The following is a 24,752-nucleotide window of genomic DNA, read 5'->3' on the forward strand; positions in this document are numbered from 1 at the left end:
GGAACTATGAAATATCCTTTATGGTTAAACGAGGTCATCGCAAAGTAATGAGCACCGTTTTAAGGAATTATTAAAGAGATAGCCTACTTTTCGTACACGTACAATGGAACGCACGAAGAATTATTATAACGTTCAACTACCACAAAACTATGCTGTTATAAATATTACAACACGCTGAATCTCGCTAATAAACATATGCTTCTGCTTATCGTGGAATATTAATAGGAAGCAGCAAACTTTAAATTGTTGCCAAGTTTTTCTTCGATATCAACGGGAGGAACTGGCGCAACGGCACACGTAATACTACGTAATAATACGACATAAAGAAACGTTTCAACGTGGTTGTTTCCAAAGTTTACGGACTATCTCATTTCAAAAATTATAATTTTACATTCATCTTACATGCACGTGGTCAGCCGATTGTATATACGATTTCGCAACTAACACATTTGGTTGTAAATGAATATCGGAATCGAGCGAATATTCTTTGGATCAGACGACGATGATCGAATCGTGAAAAAACTGTGTGTCTTTCGACACGACACGAACCTTGAGAAATATCTGTCAAAATGGTCCGGTATAAGAATTCTAACCTTACCCGAAGTATTTTATCCGAAACAAAGGAAACAATCATTCGATCGATAATTCAAATAACATGGTACGGTTGTAGCTCGTAGCTTTTTTATTTCGCGTATGCATTATTCGACATTGTTCAGGTCGATATTCAATCGAATCGTTCGAATCACATATGTATTTCTATTCGTACATTTGTTTCTTTACATAAGTTTCGAGTATAACGCGTTTGCATTGAACAAACAAAAGGACGAAGTTTAAATGGCGAAAGACAATGTTTTTCGTACAGTTCTTGATTCTTTGTACGAGACGATGAAATTGCAAAATAAACGCAAGGATATCTCATTTTAACGATCCACGTTTGTTTTTGGACTCGCGCATTTTTATTGTTATTTCAATTTCCAGAAAAATCAACGCTCGATACTTGCCGATTTCTTCTATCCGTGCGCAGAAGGACGGAAACGAAAAAGATGTTTGTTGATTAATATATATCGTTAATAAAAAATCGGTATGATTGATGTAAATTAATTTTGATAAATTCGTTACGCGAATCTAAATATCGCATGACGAAATTGCCGCCCCTTTGAAGCCTTTTAATTCGATTCTCTCAAAGGAAAGTTTCCTCGTAACATTTTGCGGTGATTCTCAGTACGTAAATTGAAATTTCATTTCTAACCAGTCAGGGCGTTCGCGACGTACATTCGATATTTCACGGATATTCACGGTTTCGAGTTGTGTTTAATTTTCTTCGAATTAATAAAAAGTATCGATTGAAAGAAATAGAATACGTTGGTAAATAGCTCGATAGAAAAATTACCGCATACAGCGAAGCTCAAAGCGTTCATCAGTGAGAATCAAAATCGAGGGATTTCAATTGGAATAAATGTATAAAGTAAAGGCAAACGGAAGATTCAGGAAACGTGGATATTAAAGGAGAATTTTAATGGCCTACAATATAGTGAGTATAATACCGATTGAAGTAACCTTACCTATATTATCTGGGTGCTTTCGCTCGAAATTCAATTTTTCGTTCCAACCGTGGAAAGAACGCGCATAAATCCGACAGATATGAAAGTCTATATTCCGATCGAAGCGATATCAGAAACGTGTTATCGAAATTGCGATAGCGACATCGTACACGAATCAGTCATATTATGCGATGGTATGTGGCGAAAATGAGGTGAAAATGCGGTGAAAGATACAACGGATAACAAGGTAACAATCGTCTTGCAAACCTCTGTAATCGCCCTAACACCGATTAATTTCCGAAACGGCGTGTTTATTTTAGAATACGCGGTGATACCCATTAACGATAAAACGTTTCAGCTCGCATCGTATACAGCTTCGACGTTTTTATCGATGAAAAAATGCAAATGCAACACGTTTAATCCGCGACGTTAATGCATAGCTTGAAAACTGAGGTATATTAAACTTTAGCAACGACTTTGGCGTTAACGAGTATGTAAATTGAGAGGATACTAATCGCTAGAATGAAAAGGATACGCGGAACCCACAGATATAAACTCTTTTCGACAAAATTCTTATTAGCATATTATATAATTTTCAAACGTCCGTGACGAACGTTTCTGTTTGATTAAAATTCTTATCTTCGTTTCGTCTAATTCGATCCCCGGTAATTTAGTAAAATGGAATTGAAATATCTCGACAGTCTATTGTAGACTAACAATGAACGTACGTTCGAATAAAGACTCAGCCGTCTTGAATATCCTATTCTTCGTTTCGACGACGACTAAATGTTACGATAGTAAGAAAGCTTTGGATATTGTCACGTCCGCAGCAAACATCGACAGAAAGGATATCGTTGTCGAATCGCGATAGAACCGCGGAGTATCGAGTCGTGGGACAAGGATCCGTGATCGTAACAAGGAATCGCGCTATCGAATTTAACAGGCAACGGATACGACGTCGGTCATAATGGTCGAGGCGTCGATCATCGCAATAATAATAGAAGCGCTATCGACTGACTACGTTAGCACAGCAGCAGTGGCATTGCTGGTAGGAGGACGGTTAGCGTGGAACAGTGTGGAACAGTGTAGAGCTGTGTAGCGCGGTGTGGAGCAGTGTGGTGCGGAATGGACTCGTGGAGCGGAGTGAAGCGAGCGAGCGAGCGAAACGCGGCGGCAACGGAGGCGGAGGTGGTAAGAGTCTACGCCGCCGGTGGTTGGAGGTAGGGGAGGGGGGCTGATATCTGGCTAAGCGCGGGCGCAGTTGGGTCGCGGTCTTCAGCACGGCAGCATTTCGCTCACCGATCTCTTTACGCAACTCTCTCGCACTCTTTCTCTTCTTTTCTCACTTTTTTCTTGACTCGTCTTTCGACACCGTTTACTCGCTCCTTTTGATCGTCCACTTATCTGCCTATCCATCTTACCAGCTCCTTTCTCCTTCCTCCGACTGCCTCACACTCCCAATCCTTTCTTCCTTCCTCTCTTCCTTCCACCCTTCCATCCTTCCTTCTGACGGTGAATGCCGCCCCCTCCACTCGCTCTCTCTCTGTTGCTCCGGCGTGGCGCGGCGATTTCGTTTCAGTCGGTCTACCGGCGCTGCCCGCGGTATCGGCGATGCTTGTACACACGCGACGAAACGTGTTTACGGAGTGTGCGTGCTGAATGACGAACGAGTGGCACTTAAGGAAAACGGAAGAACCGCCGACTAGATTGGCGATCGTCGACTGCGCGGACTCATCGCGAGTTCCATGTTCCGTTAGTGCATCTTCGCGCAGGATGCATCCGTTTGTCACGTGGAAATTTGATTTGTTCGGGATATCTTGTTCGCTGTGAACTGTGCGACTAATCCATCGTCGAACGAATCGATAAGAAAGTGTTTTGCGACAAAAGGTTCTTTCAAATATCTTCGAGAAGATCCGACCGTGAAAGTTAGGTTATGTGGAAATAGAATTACTCTGTAACTGTAATTACGTATTATGCGATACCGTAAGTTAATCTAACTCTTTTCCCTTTTGTGTTGCATGTAATTTGATTTGGCTGTAACGCAGCGTGATTTGTTAAAAATTCTTTTGCAAAAATGAACAGACTCGTAAAAATATGCATAACCTATTGGTAGACGCGTTATCCAATTTCGGTTGTACGTACTTCTTAGCCATTGAAAGTGGTGTTTCTGTATGATCGGTTTAAAAATTATTATATATATTTATATATGACGGGTATCGTACCTACGTCGCGGTAAAATTTCGTTGGCGGTTTCGAAATTTAATCCATCCTCCTACTTGCGGCTACCTTTTAACCGATCTGTTCCACTGCGTGGCTTTCGAGGACGCGTTATAACGATAAACGTCGTGTGAGTTCGTGGAGTGTCTAGTTAAGAAAAAAGCATAATATACAATGATAATTGATCGACTGAAAATTCGAAGTGAAGCGTGATCGTACCGAAACAATGAATGTTTAGTGAAGTGTGAAGATGAATGTTTCCACGTTGAGCTTCAACGGGACGCTTCGGAAAAAATCAAGAGAAATGCAGCGGACAAGAAAAGTACCCGTGGCCTCGACACGACTGCAATAGACGTGTTTTAGCGGTAACTGCGGATCAACAACTGCTGACGCAAGTCGCTTCGGCGATCACGGTACGTTTTTCACGTTGAAAATGCATCAAGTACGGTACATAGAGCAGCCTGGTCAGCTCTTCACCATAGTTCGTTGACTCGACCGTGACAACGCTGTCGGACACGCGTTCGCGTTACATTTACATTTGCGTTTGCATAATATCCACTAAATTTTCCACGAAAATTACTAGAATATCGCTTACCGGATAATTAGAAAATATCTTCCGATCGATTGGGAAAATTTTACAGATCTTTCTTTCGTTTGTTTCGCCACATATCTAGTTCGGTAAAAATACTTGCTTAATAATCGTTATTAAATTTTCAAATCTATGAAAATATTTCGTGAAATAAGAGAACTGTTTCGTGGACAATCGTGGATAAACGATTTACAAAAGAAGAAACAATCGTGTTTCCTATTTTTAGACGTCATAGAAAGTTTCACTGCCTGAAACTGATTCCCTAGAATTTTCTTGCACAATCATGACTTGCGAACTTTGCTCCTTTGATTTACTGTGCGGCATACGAAGAACGAAATGTATACGGATATATACGATTCGAATATTAAATAAAACACATTGCCTATTATCTCGTAAAAACTATCAGTTATTAAAATTCACGATTCGAATACTTAAAGCAAATTTTTATTCCTGCGCAAATTCATTTTGACCGTTCACTCGTCGATCGTCAAACAGTACGAAGCAGGCGGTGCACGTTCATCGATCAAAGTAAAAAGGAGACGCGTGCAACGATAACGGTTATTGATGTTCATGTAGCGAGAGGAATCGAATCAACAGGCCGTAATAAATCCGGAGCTTATTCGGTAGTATTTATTCAAGGTTGGTGAACAAATTCGATTTCTAGTTCTGGGCATTAGAAGGGCGGCTTGAAGTTTAAGCGAAATTTACACGGTACGACGACAGACGTGCAAAATTAATATGTCAAGTCCGGTATTGCACCTGCGCGCGATTACTCTTGCCAATTATTATACGATATTATGCAGCAACGATCAGGTCATCTTGACGGACGTCTCCAAGTCACAACTGTTACAGCGCGACGATCCAAAATTTGTATGTCGGTCTCGATCGAGATCGAGATCAAGATCGAGATCGAATAATCGGTCGAAGAGAAGCAGGCTTCGTTGAATCAGAAATTCGCTCGCTACGCGTTTGTTGAATTTCCTACTGGAAGAGATAAATTTTCAATGACCAATGGAAAATAGGTGAAAAGAGAGCGGAGGTTAAACGCGTGCCGCTTTAAAACGCGGAAACGAAGCTAAACAGTTTTCGCGCGCATTTAAAGCGACTACCGTTTTAAGCGATTATCCAACGATAGAGTTGTATTCGAGATTGATTTCAATTTACGCACAAGCCAGTCTCGCAGACGCGTCAACGGTTGTCGGCTCGTTCATACAACAGGCTGATTATTGCCGCGTAATAACCGGCCGGTAATAAATCCACGAATAGATAATCGAAATTGTAAACATCGTGAAATTGCTGTCGTGTCGCTTTCGTATCGGCAACCCCTCCGGTCAGGCTATAAATTGTATAACAAATATTATTATTGTACATATTGCTGTAATGTACACGGTTCGCGTTACGCAAATGTCCATTATTACATTCGATCGCAGGGTATTTATTTTCGATTAACGCGAGACTTTAACGATCTGTCGAATACTTGTAGCGTCATTTAGAATTTGCGAATAAATCGGTAGTTGATTGAAAGTAAGTGGCTGCTTGTGTTTAAAAAGTTGTCGTTGTAAGTATAAATTAAAATTGATGAAAACGAAAGAAAAGGAAAGGCGAAACAGGTGTTACGCGCATGTATTTCGACGCGAGTAATTTTCGTTAATGAAGAAAAACGAGAAGAGATGGTATCGATGGGTGAGATACGGAACGAAAACGAGGAGATTCGCGGACGACGAGAATTCGCAGCGGAAAGTGAATTTCTGTTTATTGTTGGCAGAAAAGATATATCGCTCCACTTGAGCTGGCACGACTTTGAGGCTGGTGTTGCGAAATGTACCGGAAACGATGGACCGTGAAGATTCTGCGAATGGATTTACGGTACAGCGTCAACGGGAGCGGTTGGTGCGCGCCAGCTCTGGCCAAGATGATCTGCATTTTCTTCTTTTCGCTACTGTTGCACGGTAAGCCGATGCACAATTTGTTCGTACTCTGGCACGATTACACACGTCACGATAAGAAAACGTTCTCTTCTTGTCCATTGAACTTGTAATCGAACAAAAGTTGTCCTTGTAGAAAAAGTTAACTCGACCTGGTAACTTTGAAAGCTAATTTTAAGCTGTTCTATGAAATTCGGGCAGCGTGCTTGTCATTGGAAGTTCTTTCGCTCGAAATTGAATTGATTCGCGTTAAATTCTTGTTAAAAAATCGATTAATCGGAGAGGGAAGAGAAAATTAACGTGTCATTTAATCCGTGGTGCAATCCGAAAAGTAATACAGCTCGATGCTATATACACGTATATACAGGTTGTTCAATTACCTTTTGTCACTAATTTTTCGTAGTGTGTACATAGGTCTGTTTATTCGGGTTGTCCGCGCGCGCAATCTCGATTTATCGAGAGTAAAATGCTCGCGTTCGTCTCTCGTTGATTAGAATTTTCCTATTTGATCCGGTTAACAGCACTGGCCAGTGCGACAATTCACAATCTACTCTCATTTTGCTAAGCTTTCATAGTCTCGTTAATTCTCGTAAAAGTTACCCATCGAGTAATTGAAACGCGCATCAAAATTTTCTTCTCTTTGGCTTAATCCGAATCCGAATAACGTACGTACTTGATAAAAATTCCTATTGCGCGATAGCTAACGATCAACCGATAGAGCCACGTGCGTTTAACGCGCATGGAAAAATTCACGAATAGCGGTATAGTATATACGTACAATGTACGTACATACCTTTCTGTTCGATCCGCAGCAGCATTTTTATTACGGCGCGAGATCGGAGCATGCTAATTCGCAGAGTCACGTTTTCCCGTGGAAATCGGTGTTAAACGTAATTAAAAAATGCAAAAGCAGTTCTTCTTTGAAACAGCCAAGTTGGTTCCATGCGCGAAACGTTTTATCTTCACGCCAGTGGCTATGACGCGTCATGGAATTGTCGTAAAAGTTGGCGAACCTGGTGGATGTACGATAGGCAACGTCGAAAACACTGGAAACGGTGGAAATGTTGAAAACGTGCACAACGAGCGAAATGGTAGCGCGGAGGGGCGAGGAATCAGGAAGTGGAAATTAACGTTAACTAGTGTGCGGGCGTGGCTCGCCATGGCTCGTCGTGGACAGATAAAAACGCATTGCAGAAAACAATGATCCCTAGGGACTTTGCAAATGTTGTTGCGGTCAACTAAAAGAGCGGTTGCACGCACGCACGTTTTAAAAAGCAGCTGTGTACCTACATCGCTACATGTGTACTATCCGCGCGACAAGCTCGTTGAACCAAATATTCCGCTCGTCGAACTTTTTACAATACTCTCAGCGCTCGTTCCTCTCCCGACCGTTTTATCAATTATTTCCGATTATCCTTCGTTTAATAAATATCGCGTTGCAAATATTTTCGCGAGAATGCAGCCTGTTGTTTTATCGTTGGAAAACTTTTACGCTACGGTCGAGCTTAGCGGACGATTAAATTTGCGTTTCTTGGAATGAACAATTTTAATAGAATATCGTGCGTAAAGTTACATGTAATTTGCTTTTTACGCGAGTGATAATAATAATAATCTTCTGATCCTGTTGCCAGTTAAATTGTGAGCCAGAAATATTTTTTACGCAAACGTACGCGTGTATATGCACTGTTAACAAACAGAAACGCTGCAGGTAAACTTCTTTCTATTTGCTTTCGTTTCCATTCGTCCACAGTGTTGCTACAACTTTCAAAGAGGTGCTTTCTCTAAAGAGGATAAACTCTTAACTCATAAATATTGAAACTAGCAGCTTGCCAAATTGTACGTGTTTCGCTTGCTCTTTTCGAAACAATTTCCGTCGACAACCGCGAGGACCCTCCGTCGAGTGTTACACGAATAAATTCTAGAAATCTCGATAGCCTGAATATCAAAGTCCGTTAAAACGCGAATCGATAGGATAAAACATCGAAATACGGAACTTCTGTTCGATAGGAACAAACTGTTTTTCTTTCTTCTCTGTACATTTTCGTTTGGCGTCTCTCTAGATTATCATTGTTTGCTGATTTCCTTTGTAAGCAACCTTCGAAAAACAGATATCGAAATTCCACGGAGGAGAGGAAACGTAAAAGTTGAAAGAAAACGCCGGATAGGCGAAATAAGTTTATGAACGTAAAGGGCGGAAACGCGATTCCGCGTTCTCGGTTTGCAAAGTAAACTCGACATTTGCCGGCGGTAAACACGTTTATCCGAAAGTTATAGTTGGATAGATTCGATGCGTGTTCCTCGGTATCGGCCGGTGTCGCGTATCGCGATCGCAGTCGCTATCTTCCGCGCCAGTGTCTATTGCTGTCTCACCGACTACGTACGACGTAATGACACGATGATGCGACGTTCGTAACTATGTTAGCTTCGAAGCGTTTCCTGCAAATGGAACACTATAGTTTACAGACCGGGGGTTATTTCATTTTACGCGGATTCCGACTATAAATCCGAGGAAACGACGAATTTACGTTCGCGAAACTTCCCCCTATACAACCGCCACCGTTAATAATTTGCCATATTTTGCTTTCACAACTTCTTCGTGCTTTGTTACCCGACGTAAGTTTCCCGTCGAGCCGTATTCCGCATTTCTTCCGCTCCTCCGAAAAAACATCGCGTGGAACACAAGAACACAGCGACTAACAGTTAAATACCCACAAACGTAAGCGAGCCTATTATTACGTATATACATTTGACTCAATTTCATACGTATGTATATGTATATGTGTATGTATACGTATATACGAGAATATACCGGTTCGTTCGTCAAACTTTGAACGCGATTGTTATACAGGTTCCATCGACGATATTCTAATACATGTTTTGTTCTTTATTTTTCCACCCAATGTATTTAAAATGCGATTTGTACGAACGCGTTGCTTTCGATTCTCAACTGATATTAACACGTGCTCTTTGAATCGATGAATTGTCGATGAATTGCAGCGTTTTTAATCGAAGCGAAGATATAAAGTTCAGCTGGCTCGTTTCGTTATAGAGATACAACGATCTGCTCTTTATCGAAGAAGCGTGATCCAGTAAAGAAAGAAGAGGCGATTGTATTTTTGTAGAGCTTCTCAACGTGTATGCGCGCTTCCAGCAGTAGTGGACTTAATCCGCCGGAAAGTAAGAAAACATGTCCGTCGACTGTAGAATTTGCTCCTTCGAAAACTATTGTCCTGTAAAGATAGAAGGTGTTTCAAAGCTTTTGTCGAGGAATGGTATTTTGACACGGTCTATAGGTAGAAAATTAAGCTGAGCAAGCAACGAATTAGAAAGTAAATAAAAAGATAACGAAGGACCGATGAAATTACGTCGTTTCTCCGATAACGGTAGCTGCTTTGAAGTTTTCGACAACACTCGATCGAAACCAGCCGCAATGTAAACTCTTGGACAAGAAGTTGAAGGTAATTCTCGCGAGCTCTTGTGATTCAAAAACTGGGTAAATATTCGTAGATTCTGATAAAATGGACGGTGAAAATAAGCGACGAAACGTGGAAGTAACAAGAATAATGAAAACGCGTAGAAGAAAAGTCAATAGCGAGAGATCCCTCTGTATTACGCTCATTTATAATTCAAAGAATTTACGTTACGTTAGCAGGCAAGCATCAAATTGTAGAAGTTCGTGGCAGCCTTCAATATTTGATGGCTGGAATTAGGTTTATTTAACAACGCGAAGGCAGTATTACAGCTACGTTGATGAGTCATACACGACTAATGTGGTTTACGCTCGGCGTTTCAATTTCTCTTTGACGTACGCTGCAATACCGCAAATACCGTGCGAACCTTACTGTACAAACACCTGGATAGACCCGTTTTCAAAGTACACGTACATCGCATTTAAAGGCGCCGCGATACCGGAGAATCTGATTGCCAAACGATCGCGATTCACGTTCGATTCCACGATAAAAGCAGTCAGAATGTCGATAGTCGTGCGCGTCATACCTCGCGGTATCGTCGATCGTCGAACGCTTAAAGTTCGATATGATCTCGTAAAGCGGAGAATATCGTCGACTACACGTAGTTAATTTTATCAACCGTAAAATATTCTAAATTTCCACGTTGCGTTTATCGCCGCTCGAAATCGTTGACTGACGGAAGAAAGTCGAGGCGTAACGTCCCATTGGTACGAGATGCAACGTGTTTGAATCGATCCATCATCCGTGGTTTGACCGCGAGAGGGAAAACGATCGTTTCTCGAACGGATTATCGGTGGCTGTTCTTCTTCCCCATAAAACGATCAAATTCTCTCGGAGTGGCTGGTTCGGTTGGCACAGCCGACCGTCGACTTTCTTTCTTCCGTTGGATATTTAACGAATGTTCGTTCCGGAATAACACCTCTGCTAAGACGTTTACGAGTGTAAGTGCTCTCTGCGGTAGAAGTATGGCGACGACAAAGTCAAAAAAGTAAAAGAACGAAACTTCCCAGCCTTCTTTCTTTCACGCGCACTGTATTACTAGAAAACGTTAACTCGTACTCGACCGATCCGAAGAAACAGCTGCGAAAATTCTCACGGGTTCGTTCGAGGATCGAAACTATCGATTAATTTTATCAGAGCAAAAGGGACACGAGATAAACCTATCGTTCAACAACTATTTAAATCTGTTTCGTTTTTTCCATTTCACGTACGATTAACATTCTCGTCTATTTACTAAGTAAATTATATTCAAATTCGATTGTACCATGCAATATGTTCATATATCACGTAGTTTAGATGGATCTATGCAGATATACGTATAATAGGTCCTGGAATTATTTTAGAATAATTTGGAATTATTTTCATTCTGGTTATGAATCTTGTTTCAAATGGAAAAATCGAATTTTATTGAAATGGGACGAATAAACCGCAACATAGGTGAAAAAGTATTGCGTGCAGCTTGAAAATTTCATTTTTTTACAATATGATTTTATATTGAAAAGATGGTAATAATAAACAGCTGAACACACATGTATATTTATATTTTATTTGACTTGCTAGGTTAGCCAACTTTATCGAGAGAATTTCCGGACTTCTGAGAGAGAGGTCCCTGACTCGAACTAAACACAGTAACGATATTGTTGCAATTCGTATAAAGACGGATTATCCTCTATGCCGGCTAGCAATTAAATTCCGAGCTCATTTAACGCAGTAGGTCGCAATTGATTCAACTGTGAACATATCTCAGAGGAATTCGGCACAAAAGGAGTGTCGCTGAGATAAGATCGATCAATCCAGGTGTTAGGTTCTTCCGAATAATTAGAATAATTAGAATCCCCGATCGAAAGAGAACAACGATACTGGTTAATTCTAAGCGTTTCCGATTAACCTTTGTTTCGGTGAAGACAAATTATCTCGTCGTTGGAACGTTAGGCCTTCCCTTTTTCAAAAGAATTATTCGCTTCTTCATTGGCGAATTCTGTTATCTTCGTTTCCATCTTCTACGCTTTCATTAAAAATAAGAAATAACTTGAAAAATGGTTCACAAGCTAAAACACACGGTCGTGAATTTCAGTAGCAAGGACCTCGAGATAGGAGGCTTTGCTCGGTGTAATGGAAAGTCGTCCGCCGATATTTCTACATTTTCTTCCGCTCGGACAATTCGTTTCGGTTGAAGAAGAAAGACGTCACTGTCTCGATTGTAAGACTCGAGATTATCTATAAATTTCCAACCGAGTGCCTACGGCTAGAGTTATCCGATAATACTTTCCTGCGTCTCTTTGGTCTCCGGTTGACCTACCGCAACGCCGCGCCGCGCCATTGTTGAAACGTACGCTTAAAAACCGATTCGATGAAGAAGTTTTTAAAGACTAATTAAAAAGTCGTAATAGCTCGTAATTAGCAGCGCGGCAATGACGCTCTTTGCGAGCTAATTCAGACGAGCACGAGACGTTGAAAAGTCTGACTTGGAGAATTAAAGCAGAGATATATGGAAGCGCGTGTATGTGCGTTATTCGTATAAAATAGGAAGTTTATAAACGAGATTTATCAGTAGCTGTTAATATCGATAAATAAAAGTCAACAAATCGGATGGTACATTCGATGGAATATTCGCGATCGTAGACACGCAGGCGCGAATATATTTAACCTATGGACAGGCCCGCGTTGTTTTTCACCGCTGCGCCAGAAGATTCTCATAGATCAAGGCGACAAATAACGCCAGTCACCGCAATATTCAAACCAGGTGATATATCAATCCGCAATTTACGATGTTGTTATGTCACCGATACGAGACACTCCTTTCTCTCCCCGCTTAGTTGTCGAGAAAATATGGAGCAATCGGGTAACTAATCTGAAATTTATAACGGGATCAACCGTTTAAACGATGACGTTCCCCTATGCGTACATGACATTTCCACGCGGGAAATTATGCCTCTATATTGAAATTTTTGGGATAAGAATCCGCACACGGTACATTGTACTTTCATACGTCTGCTCTGTTGTTTATTCGTCCCTGTATACGAATTCAATTTGCAATTTTGCCGTTTTACCTGGATATTACGAGCGTTATCGTTTCGTTAAATTTCGTCGAATATCTTCTACTGTACTTTCAAGGATATCGAGCAACGAGTGCATGACAGTTTTAGATTGGTCTAAATCATTTATGGATTTTTACCATTTATTTTTATTCCCATCGATCGTGAAAATCTCTCGCTGTATAGCGAGTGTAAGTGAGAGAAACGGTGCGCTTTCGAAATAACTAGGAGATCGAATAACGAAAGAATCGAGAGCTTTTTACTTAGCGCTGATTCATTGCATGTCGAAGACAGATGATACGGTATGAAACTAGTGGAATATTCGAAGGATTCAGGATTTCTATGACGATCCAGTGGGTAAAAAGCGTATGAAATATTCAACTGCATCGAGACATATTTATCAAAGAAACTTATCATCGTGCTATGAACGACATTTTACAACTGTAAATAATTGCACCGATTCTTTACAAGAAACGCAAAGTACGACAAATACCGATTAGCATAAATGATAAACAATAATTGTAACATAACCATAACATAAAATAAAGATAGTGGTCAACGACCGAAATCCTCCTGATCGTGAGCGCAACCCACGAAGAGGAGATAGTCCCTGCCTTTTATCGCTACTGTTATGCATCGGCGTATGGAAAAGATTTTACAAAAGTATTCCCGGATCGAAAAGCGGCAACTTCCTCGCATAACGTTGCTGCGTTCTTCCAACTTATTTCCCAAACGATTCGCGAAACTTCCGTTCCCTTCGACGAGGAAAAGAATGGAAGCGATAGCAAGAGTTCTATTTCGTAATTTCCGTAACTTTCGTGTTCTAGTTACAGTCTACGCGGTATAGTTTCCGTATTCTTGATCGCGATGACACGGCATCGAAATCGAAATGCACTCGTAGTTGCGAACGAAGCGAAACTACCGACCGTCAAAAATGTCTCGATTCCGTCGAATCTCGCGGGCTGTAATTTGCTCGAACGGATTTGATCATTCGCGTTATCGAAGCAGTTTGTTACTCGAGCGACGAATAAACTGTATTGTCCGTCGGACGAGGTAAACCGGGTTTCTTTTGCTGCGCGAAAACAAAAAATCGCTCTTTTTTCGGAACTAACGAGCGGGAAGGAAAATCTCGTCTTGCTATCTGTTACGAGGAAGAATCGATTGGATTTTCCGGAAAGCGCGATGAATTTATCTGGGATCCGGCGAACGCGTAAATCGAAGATAGTTTGACCTTCTAGAAGAAAACAATCGATCGGAAAGAACCGCGGAACTTTATGCGGACCGGTTTAAATTCGTATCTGAAAAGCTGTGGCGATTCCTTTGGGACCCTGCCAAAGCAAAGTACGATATATACATGTATCTATCTCGTTGGTCGCGCTTCGGCCTTTTTCGCCACGCTCCACCGTTTTCAATTTCGTAGATCGATCTTCTCCACGCGAAAGCTGCGTAGCGCGATACTCACGAGTCACCATGGGAGTAAGAAGTATGTATTTCTATACGGTCGATCGTAATAGAATCGCAGAAAGGATTTCCTCACTGCGTCCTCGAAGTTGTATCGGATAAAAAAGCGTTTCTATCATTAATATTCAAACCATATCGTTTTACGCGATGCGTGCAGCCGAGGTTTTCAAGATATTTCTGACACTGCATATCGGTGAAACGTGCGGAGAGAACGAACGAGACGCAACGCGGATACGGATACAAACGCGAACGCGAAGGTGTTGCGTGAAAAGACGAGAGCCGAATGGCTGAACCTCACTTTCAAAATTTCCATATTTATGCGAGATGCGACGTTTACGGAAAGCCTGGTGCAGCTTGCGCGACGCAGACAACGATGTCGTTCCTTTCTTTCTTGAACAAAAGTCTGAACGACGCTTGATGCGATTCTAGACAGACAAAACATTTCCAAACTCGAGGAATAATGTAAGCGCATACATATGGATATTAGACGAATGCGGGAGTATATTCGATCTTCGTTTCTAGTATCATTTGTCATTTGTAACTTTACCGTTCGATGATTCGCGAATAACTAATAGACGGCCAGATAGGTATGTCCGTTACGAGAAACGTTTTGGTTCGCGGTATAATATTCGATCGTGCATCGGCGAAAATGCAATTTCAATTTGCATGGAAACGGACAGGTAAAAACGAACGTGTTTATAAACAATCTATAGCGAGATTAAAAGTATACAGTGAGCTCAATTCATCGAACATGATAATTGCGATGGGAATATCGGTGTATTCGTTTGATATATCGTGATTTTCGATGCGCGTCGATACTTACTTTGCCTGTTAGAACTGAGAATTATTTTTCAACGAATAAACGCTACAACTTTTGGAAGAATAACACATACGTGCGTGTATCCTTCTTGTTTCGTCTCGTCGTAAATTCGTCGTTATCCGTGTGGAAAAATCGAGATATCAACGATATTCGTCGCGTAGCTTCCGAACAACTTATGAAAATTTAAACGAACATTGTCGCACGAACGACGATTAATACATATTTTTGATCGGAACGAAATCGACGGAATTTTTAAGGCATTCGAATCGAGCGTGTTTCGTTGAAAGCACGATGTCTTTTTTTTTTTGCTCTTCCTCTCTGCGTCGAAACTGCGCGACGACTTCGATAGGCTACCGTGATTTCGCAATGAATTCTCGGCACATCTATCATCCCGATTCGTCAGTGTCAAAATCGCGATCGAACAAACGATTCGACAATCCTGAACCTTCAACGACAAATCTCCGGAATTTCAGTTGAAACTGCATAATCCTGTCCTGTGCCTCTGACATTGATGGATAAATGTCATTTTTTAAGGACTCCTTGTAAAAGATGTTTTCGTACTTTACAGTTTGCTGGTTTCGATGTTGATCTATTATCAACGCCTATAGATCGACGATCGATCCATTTTCCATCTGTACATTTTTCCATCTGTACAAAGCGGTACCTTTTAAAGATTAAAATACTTTTTCAGTCGAGATAAAGAACGCGAAAGACAAAGAAAACCAAAATTGTCTATAATTTAAGATGAAACTTTTTGAATTTTATACGATATCGTAGATCGTATCTTTAAAATCAAAGAAATGAAAAACATTCTGCATTTTCACTTATGTACGTCGACGGAGACTCACTTTCGTTTATCGTCATTTATATTAATAATATTTATGAAAGAAATAACAAAGTTGCTTAACGTTAAATTCTATCAAAACGCAGTAAGTAGTTTTGTATTTCGTTTGTTTTTCTATCGTCGACGATGAAAACATACACGTGTAGGTGAACCTGATAGTAAGAATCAGTCTATACTCGTGTAATAAAGCAACCACAAAAAGGAGCTTTCTATGTTACTGTATATGTTTATAATACTGTTTTCTTAATTAAACGGCAAAGCTCTTAAGAAGATTATATGCCTAGATTGCCAGAGCCTTATCGTTAAGACACGTCTGCAGTTGTCAGCAATTTTCTCCGGTAGCCTCTTCTTTACTCGCTGGTATTCTCATCTCTTCTCTTCTCTTCCCTTCTCTTCCCGAGTAATAAGACCTTTTTTCGACTTTTTAATGGGTCGTCGAAGCGATGATTTATTCGTTCCACGAGAAAAGACGTTCGGACTTTTATTAAGGGAGCTCGCCATGGAATCGTTAAAGGCTCGACGGACAAAGCTATTTCTTTCGAAATTCGCGGATCCGTGAAACGTTCTCTCGACTCGATTCAGCAAAGGCGATGCATCGTTCTTTGGTCTTTAGAGTTCAAGTTAGCCGCGTGACTAATTAACTTTTATTCCGAATAATCAAGGTTCCACTCTTCGTTCATCGTCGTTCCGCGTCCGAATATCGCGTCATTTTGGTAACGATTTAACATTCGCCTGGTTATTGTCCTTCGAAACAATGACGAAAAACCGTTGTCTGGAAACTTTCCCTTGTCAAGCACACCTCTCCTTTGTTTTGCAAATATGTATACCAAGGGGTACTAATCGGCTCGAGATTTCCTCAGAAAGATAATTGCACGTCGAAGGCAATCTCACGACCGGCAATCGTAGTCTGCGAACAAGAATTTTTACAGCATGATAAAACGTCCGCTTATTCTTTGTCGCGCGATGAAGAGAAAGCGGTAGTTGTTGCTTAATTAACGCTAATTACTGCTTTTTTTCGATAGAGAGTATGTACAGACGAGGCGTGTTTTAATACTGTGATGGCCGTCTACTGGACGCAACAATTTATTAAGCTTCGCGCATCGGAAAGGGTACCGTTTGTTTAATGGAATAGAAATCGCATTGCGTTCGAATTTGCAGTTTGCTTTCTCCAAATTACTCGGCGTACACAAAGCTGATCCGTTATGGAATTATTGAAAGCATTTCGGACCGCGTATCGCCTTTATTTCCCATTATTACTCGATACATTATGTTCGTATTATTAAATCATTCATTTTATGTAACTGGTCGTGAGGTTGAAAGTAATTCCTTTGTTGTATCTAGTATATCGCGCAAATAAAATTATCGTTAAAAATGTACGGAAAATACGACATTATTTCAATTACGTAAAATATGCAGCATAATAAAGGATTGACAAAAGAAATTAAATGTAATTATTCCAACTAATTGGCGTGTTTCATCAAAGTAAAAATAGCGCTGAAACTTGAATCGAGCTTTCCAAATTTTTCACATTCTCGATGCTTTTCTTGTAATTTCTCTTCTGTGCAGCAAATTTCTCAATTTTCGAAGGTCGATATCAACGTGATACAAGGAAAACACAAAATTCCTTTCCTATTCATTTCCTATTCGTTCCAATTTTCTAATTCATTTCCTATCGCGTTCGTGATAACGCAATTAGGAAGTTGTAAGCGCAAATGTAGATGAATGCGACGAAAGTGTGGACGCAGGTAAATCGCAGTCAGCAATTTAGCGTGGTAAGAAGGCAAAGAGAGAGAAACGGGTATACACATTTTCACGGGTTCAGAGGAGCACTCCATCCAGTTGGTTTCGAGAATAGCATATCCTTAAACGTTCGCTGACCCTATTTCGTCTAATTAAATCGGAGTTCCTTTGAGGATCTTAAGCATCGCGTTTTCAGTTCTATCTCGACTAATTTGCTGCTTCGTTATATAACGCAGCGCGTTTTTTTTAATAAGCGCGTCGTTCTCGTTGCAGAGGCATCGACGACGCTGTTTTTCTTCGTTTCGATCGTGCCTTCTCAAGACGTTTCGAAACGAACGATTATTCAGCGTCGCTCGTTGCGAGACCTATCCGCTCTTGAAAGTTGCGGGTTTCCTCCTTCCTTTCGCGAATCGTTCTTCGAACCAACGTCCAACGTAATCACCAAGTATCCAGCTTGTTACGCAAATTTTTAGAATCGCGACGTTTAGTGTTTCAGACGACATCGATCGCGTTTCGATTTAAAAACACTGCGGGCAATTTGGTTACGGAACTTGACGAGCGAGAGGAATCGGCTTCGGATCGAGCAAACCGGCATAGATTCGAAATTAAAGCTACAAATTTTTCCTGTATTTCGTTCCACCGAGTCGCTATTATCGTTTGCGACTTTCCAACCGTATAATTCATCATCGGATGCGGTGGCGGAAACGAGCATTCGAACAACTTCTACAGCCACGATTTATCGATTATGCTAAAAGCGTATTAGCCTGGATGAAGGAAACACTGACCCGAAAGTTTCGAGCGTTTTTAGGTCTATCTGACGAATTTTCTTCCGAGCGACTCTTAACGGAAAACAAATATTTGCGCACGGCAGCTAGAGTACGAAAGTTCAGTTCGTAGGGAAGTCAGTGCCATAACAGACGAGTCAGTTTAAAGTACCGGTTGCTATGAAAATGCTTTCGCGTCTTCGTTTCACGCTTTGCTAGCAAATCCACTGGCGGTTCTTCGCTTCGAAGTTCGAAGAAAGTTTTTCATATTTCTGGTCTCTTATTAAAGCGGAGCTCCGATTGTTGAAACGAGATGAAAAGACGCTTACGCCATCTGTTTTTCTTAGAATCTCCTTTTCGCGTTCGATTACACGTCAGTCGATGGGACTAACGGTCCTTCGAGAATTTCTTCTTCGAATGCGCGTTGCTTTCTGACCAAATGGACGTCTTGGAAAAAAGAATACCTAGAAGAAAAACAAACCATGATCAAGATGAGAGAATAGATGCAAATTCCTACGGAGGAATGTCTCTGTAACGAAAGGAACAAACGTTTCACATCTCCTTCGTATATGTAAATCTGTATGAAATGTCTACGAGTTAATATCGTATGCCGTGTCTTCTTCGCTGACGAGAAAATATTCCTCTGTCGAAATACCTTTGCCTCTGGAGAAAGGTATCCTCTTTGCAGCATCCCAACCTAGCGCGGACGTACACGTTATAACATACATATGTCAAATTTTTTGATGATCTTTTCATAATATCAAATACCCTCGAATTTCCTTAGATTTCAAACGAGTAAAGACAGTTGTTGTACAACGTAAACAGGACAAAAATAGTTAACTAGAATTAAAAGGAATTGCTGCGAATGCAAATAGTGTAAATTTAATACTTCTGTTTAATCGTGCAGACGTTTGGTACGATATAGCTACGTTCTGGAGAAACGTTTATGAAACGATTCGCGTTCCGTTGAATGATCTCCAGTATGAATTTTAATATCGCGAACGACATCGGAATCGCGTCGTAACGAAAAGAGGAACGATTTTAGTGCGACGATAGTAGGAAAGGTGGTTAGCGCGAACGGTAATTCCGTTCTTACGTTTATGAAGAGCGTCGGCATTGATGAGTTCTCAGTCGGACGTGTGCGTGGTTGCGCATTGTTACGGGCAGCACAAAACCGGCGGTAACTGCGTTCCCTTGGAAAACGTGCTTCGAAAGGTATGCTCTAATGCTTTCATTAAGCGAATTCATCGAGCCAATACGCGGGTACTTGCTTTCAAAACTGCATGCTCTCGTTTCCTCCATCTTCGTTCAAAGATAAAACTAAACAACGAAAGTTCCGCTCTCGAAATCCATTTTATCGGCCAACGTTTCTCCGGAAATATTTGATCCACAATTTCCAGAAACATGGTCGACGCGACGTTTTATTCGTTATTCTCGACAGTACGGTTCCGAATCTTTGCACGTATCAAAAAAGTTTCCCGTTAATTCTTTGACTCTGAATTTCTGAGACTCCACGTATCACCGATCCGATGCAGCGTCGATAAAGAATTACCTTCTAATTATCGTCACGGTAGAACATATCATTCTCCAACGTGGTAGGGACGATATTATATAGAAAATTAATCGAAATACATTTCTAGCCTTTTTCGAGATTAGAAGTAGTATTTATAACGAGATCAGCGTTCGCGACATTGACGGAGGAAAAATTAAATTTTCTCGCAGGGAGATGAAAGAAGTGGTAAGGAAACCTCTCTGGAGTTGCACCGGCAACTTCAACGTTCTCTAGTTGAGAACGATGTAAAAATGTTACTCCCTTATCTCATATTCTCCTTACGAATATTCTTGACGGCATACTTTGTGGAATAGCGTTGTTCGCGATTTCTCTGCCCGATCTTTCTCAAATTAAAAATATGCGTTGAATAAATTGAAAAGGCGATATGTGAAATGGAACCTTCGGCAAATTATCGTGGGTCGGGTCTAGGTATCTACATACATATTCATTTTATTAACGATGGCTCTTTTGGTTTTCGTTTCTTCTATCAATCATTTCTTCTCCCTAGCGTAGCCCAATTCGTTCAATTATTTTAAGATACGACAATGGGTAATACGCTGGATCATATAAATTTTTAGTATTTCTATAGTTCCCACGATCAAATTATTTTTCCTCGGTGTTTTAAATCTTAATACTTCGTCCGTCTACTCAAATACGGAGATTAACGCAAGAAAGAACAGCTGTAGGTACGTGTTCTCTTGATATAGTATATGTATAATTGGCCGTATATCGGTGAGATTTCAGGCTGTAAATGCTACTTACGCTATTAGGATTTTGCAACGTAGGAAAAAGGAGCGTCTGGACGATAATCAAACATTAAAGACGAATCGTAGCGACGCGATGTTTTGCATTTGTCTGAGGATGGAAGGACGGAAGACGCTCTTAACGAGCAGCTGTATAGCTTATTTTCTACGAAAGTAGGCTCATTAGATGTTTAAGGAAGCAAGCCGACTGTTACATTCTTAAGCAGGCTCGTGCTATAAAAACGTCCGATGAACAACTCTGCTGCAAATGACAGCTTAATTACTTACACACGGAATACAATGCAAAAGTAATGCGTTTCCAATTATCCGCGCGCCTCGGTCTAATTTTTGATCTGCATAAACAAACGAGCCAGCCGGCCCCTCGTAATTTCCCTCTAAAGTAGGTAAAAAATTCCTCGATCGTTATTTTCTGTTAATGTAAAATTAATTTTGCTGAATTCTCGTCCCCATGTTTTTGCTAAATAATTTGCTACGTTATTTAAGGCCGCTCGTTCACGAAGGAAAATAAAAAAAACACGTAGGTTCCTGAGATAGGAAGAAGAAATATATGAGTACATCGCGTAATAATATTAGATCGGGTCCCGATCGTAAGCGTAGAGTCGTTTCGCGCGGACCATGAAAAAACGCTATAGAATGAATCTTTTTCTATCGAATCTAGCGTATTTCAAGCAAATTTCGCTGAATATAAAATGGATTTGTAAGTGAAAGTATCAACGATAGGGCGAACGGTGTAAAATTATCGATTTCGCGTATTTAAGGTAGTACGGTTATGATTGCGATGCAACGAAACAAATAGATAGTGCAAGTCTAGTTATACGAATTCGGCTCCACCTATTATGATTTAGGAGAAATTAATGCGACTGTTGCACCCCGTGTATTCTACACTTAATATTCGTGTTAGCTTATCTTCACGCGGCGAATGTAATTATCAGTATGAGTTATACGTCGGCCGTTAGACGAATTATTTCGTACACACGTGGTGCAGTTTCTGGCTCTGATATTTGTTATGCTTTTCATATTTACGAAATAAGTCAAATTCGATGTAGCGGATAAAATCGATGTAGAACGTTACACGTAAATTGCATTTTGAAACGGCTGCCGTGTATGACATTTGAGCCGAGTCGATTTCAGGAATTACGTTCTCGTTTGGTAAAATCTCGTTTGTCATTTCGCCGGAAATATTTCACTAACGGCAGAGCTGTTTTTTCCGGCGTTGGTGCGGCGAAACAGCAATATCGCATCAAAGTGTGGCTATTTATAGGACGCTTTATAGGACGCGTTCCATGGCCGCTAATGGCGATTAACTTTTGAAATTGCAAAAGTTATTCTTAATAACAAAGTTTAGTTTAACAGAGAACCGATGGACGAACAGCTTTCTTCTTTTATACATCGCTGTTTTCTAGTAATCGGTCAAAATCAAACAACGCCAATGATAACGAGCGAAGAATTTTAATTTCTAGCGAGTAGCGGGTCGCAAACTTTTCATTAAAATCTTAAGGCCTCGCTTAATAAAGTTTCTTCGCGAAATGGCGACGGTACGCGCATTATTCAAAAGGGGATCTTAGATCCACTGCGCAAACTTGCGTCGTAGTACCGGTTAGATTTAAGGAGGGTTAACTAAGTGGTTATTTACGGCAAATCCGTGAAATTCCTCTTCGCATACAGAGGGTTCGGGTTTTAGGAAACTCCGTTCGGCAGCTGAGAAGACGGTTAAGAAACGTTTGACTGCCGTCATAACTCGCACCAATTCTCCGGATAACGTAGTCCCTTGGCGGCTGATGGGCCAGCGCCAATTTCGTATTAACCCCTCTGTCTTTTAGCTTTTCTGATATATTCGATGTCGGCCCCTGTCGCTTTTATCCAATTGGATTAGCTCTGCCTCCCTAGATCGTGCATCCATGCTTCGGATCGCGTCGCATCGCGCCCTAAGAAAAGACGCATTTCCCCAGCTGTAAACGCGACCATGCGAAACAATCGCAGAGCGAAATGCTCTTCGATAAAAAAAAGTCACGATTTCTCGAATCGATCTTAATGTAATCGCTCGGTAATTTTCTCGGCATATCGCGCGCAACGACAGATCTTCGTTCAAACGCCTTGACTTTGATTTCTGATAAATTCATTGATTTACGCTGGCGTATTTCCGGAAAGTTAAGGGAAAGATTCAACGAGATAGGAGTAAGGGCGATCTTCTAAATTCACCGAATAACCGATAACCGGTTAACCGGACCGTTTTTTACCATCCGTATGTTAAATCGGATATCGGTCTAATATCCCACGGAATGACGGACCGATAATTTAATCTCCGTTTTTAGGCGAGTTTCGATTTGCGCGCGAAATTATTGAATTCGTCTTGTACGAAATAAACGTTGAAACAATCTCTCGATGAAAGTTTCGTATCGCACGATTCGAAGCGACTGACCGTCTTTAAAAAGTATCTGTTGCGAAGAAAACACAGCGAAAACCGATCGAACGAAATTTCGTTCCTCTAACGTATTCCCACTGACGCAAGTGCCTTATCTATTACCATCTGCTTTTAACAAGTGCGATATAACTCCATAGTGAGTTTATACGAAAGAAAATAACGAGTCTTTATAAGCGTCTATCCATGCAAATATTCGATACGTTCTACCGAAACTGGATAATCGTATTGCGTTCAAAGTTTGATTATTAGAGTGCCACTTTTCGTGGTGGGTCGTGGTGACCGCGATTGAGGCATTAGCGGGTGACTAGAGCACGAATGGGGACGCGTACGTGTGCAAGTACGAGCAGGCACGAAGAAACCAACAAAATAATTCATCCGGTATTCTCCGGTTCGCGAAGAGTAATGTGGAATAATGTTTTACACCGTGGCGGTCCTTGGCGGGAACGAGCCAGGCCGCGATGTTGCCTGTAGCCGCAACGATGAAATGAATTTTGCAGTATTAAGGAGAGCGTGCACTTCATCTGTCATAGAGTTTTTGCCGCGCGCGCTATATGGCAAAGCGCCAATAAACCGACTTTCGCCGTTATTACCAGCCAAAAAGATAGAACCACAAACGAGTTACAGGGTAGATCTGTAACGCGCGTTATACGTATTTTTATATCACGCGTTTCGACAGCTCTAAAGCGCCCTTACCGTGTTCCCATGATTCCCAAAGTTATCGATTTAGCGTAGAGCAAAATTACCACGTTCGTAGTAGTTAGAATCCAGATTTAACCAATTTTATTTACGTTTCTTACATATAAAAATGTTGGCTTATGTAAAATTAGTGTTGTAGTGGCGACAATAGGATAATAATTAAGAATTCGATGGAAGCGTAAAGTTATTAATATTCCTTTGAAACTTTCAAACAGACCGCGGATCAAAGTTTTACGCTTCTCGGCAAACACGACGATAACAATTTCTAGACGAGAACAAAAATATCACATCGGACAGAGAGAATAAAATTATTTCGTCGACGCAGTTTTGTCGACGGATTTTAAAAGGAAAGAAGTTCCTTCCTATGTAAGCGCGGTCCTGTGATCTCGGTACAGAGTCTCGGCGAAGCTGTGTGTTTTTCCGCGTGTTTCCATAAAGCGAGAAAGGCAGTCGGGAAGAAAGTCGTTAAGTGGATCGCACAGTTTTGATCCTTTCGCGTTAAAATTATTTATCTGAGAACTGTTCTTTTTGCGCAACTGTTATAGCAAACGTCCCAAGGCAAAAAGAAATGGTCCAATCGGCGTCACGATTTACGAGGAACATAAGCATCGAAATAGCGACGTGTTTAATAAATGCTTTTAGAGTAGCGTGGTTACTTTATTTCTATACCTAAAGTTTATTATGCATGGTATAATTTATAAGTTACGAACGATGTGAAAATGCGACACAAGCCAGCAGAGTCAGTTTGAAATATAGTTAAAATATTACAATTTTATTCAACGTCATTGCGTTAAGAGGTGAGTAGTAGACGTGCGATCGTAGTTGTCCTTTCCGTGACGTTATTGCAATGTCCTACGGAGCTGCGGCAGTTGCAACTTCGCCAGGAATGTGTGCGAGTTACTTCCATTGTTT

At 40.9% G+C, this 24,752-nt stretch overlaps 1 protein-coding gene across 2 annotated transcripts in view; it reads left to right on the plus strand.

The window, feature by feature from the left end:
- Nucleotides 1-3,188: 3,188 nt before the first annotated feature.
- Nucleotides 3,189-24,752, plus strand: part of LOC117211882 (zwei Ig domain protein zig-8-like) — a 58,268-nt gene continuing 36,704 nt past the window's right edge. The window contains exons 1-2 of one of the 2 annotated variants that reach the window (XM_033456166.1): nt 3,189-4,171; nt 6,113-6,296. In XM_033456166.1, coding sequence (XP_033312057.1) covers nt 6,167-6,296 — 130 coding nt within the window. In that variant the 5' untranslated portion in view covers nt 3,189-4,171; nt 6,113-6,166. The remainder of the gene's footprint in view (nt 4,172-6,112; nt 6,297-24,752) is intronic. The other variant, XM_033456167.1, reaches the window with a different exon arrangement.

The sequence above is a fragment of the Bombus bifarius genome, unplaced genomic scaffold (assembly GCF_011952205.1).
Source record: "Bombus bifarius isolate JDL3187 unplaced genomic scaffold, Bbif_JDL3187 scf7180000008263, whole genome shotgun sequence".
NCBI lineage: Eukaryota > Metazoa > Arthropoda > Insecta > Hymenoptera > Apidae > Bombus > Bombus bifarius.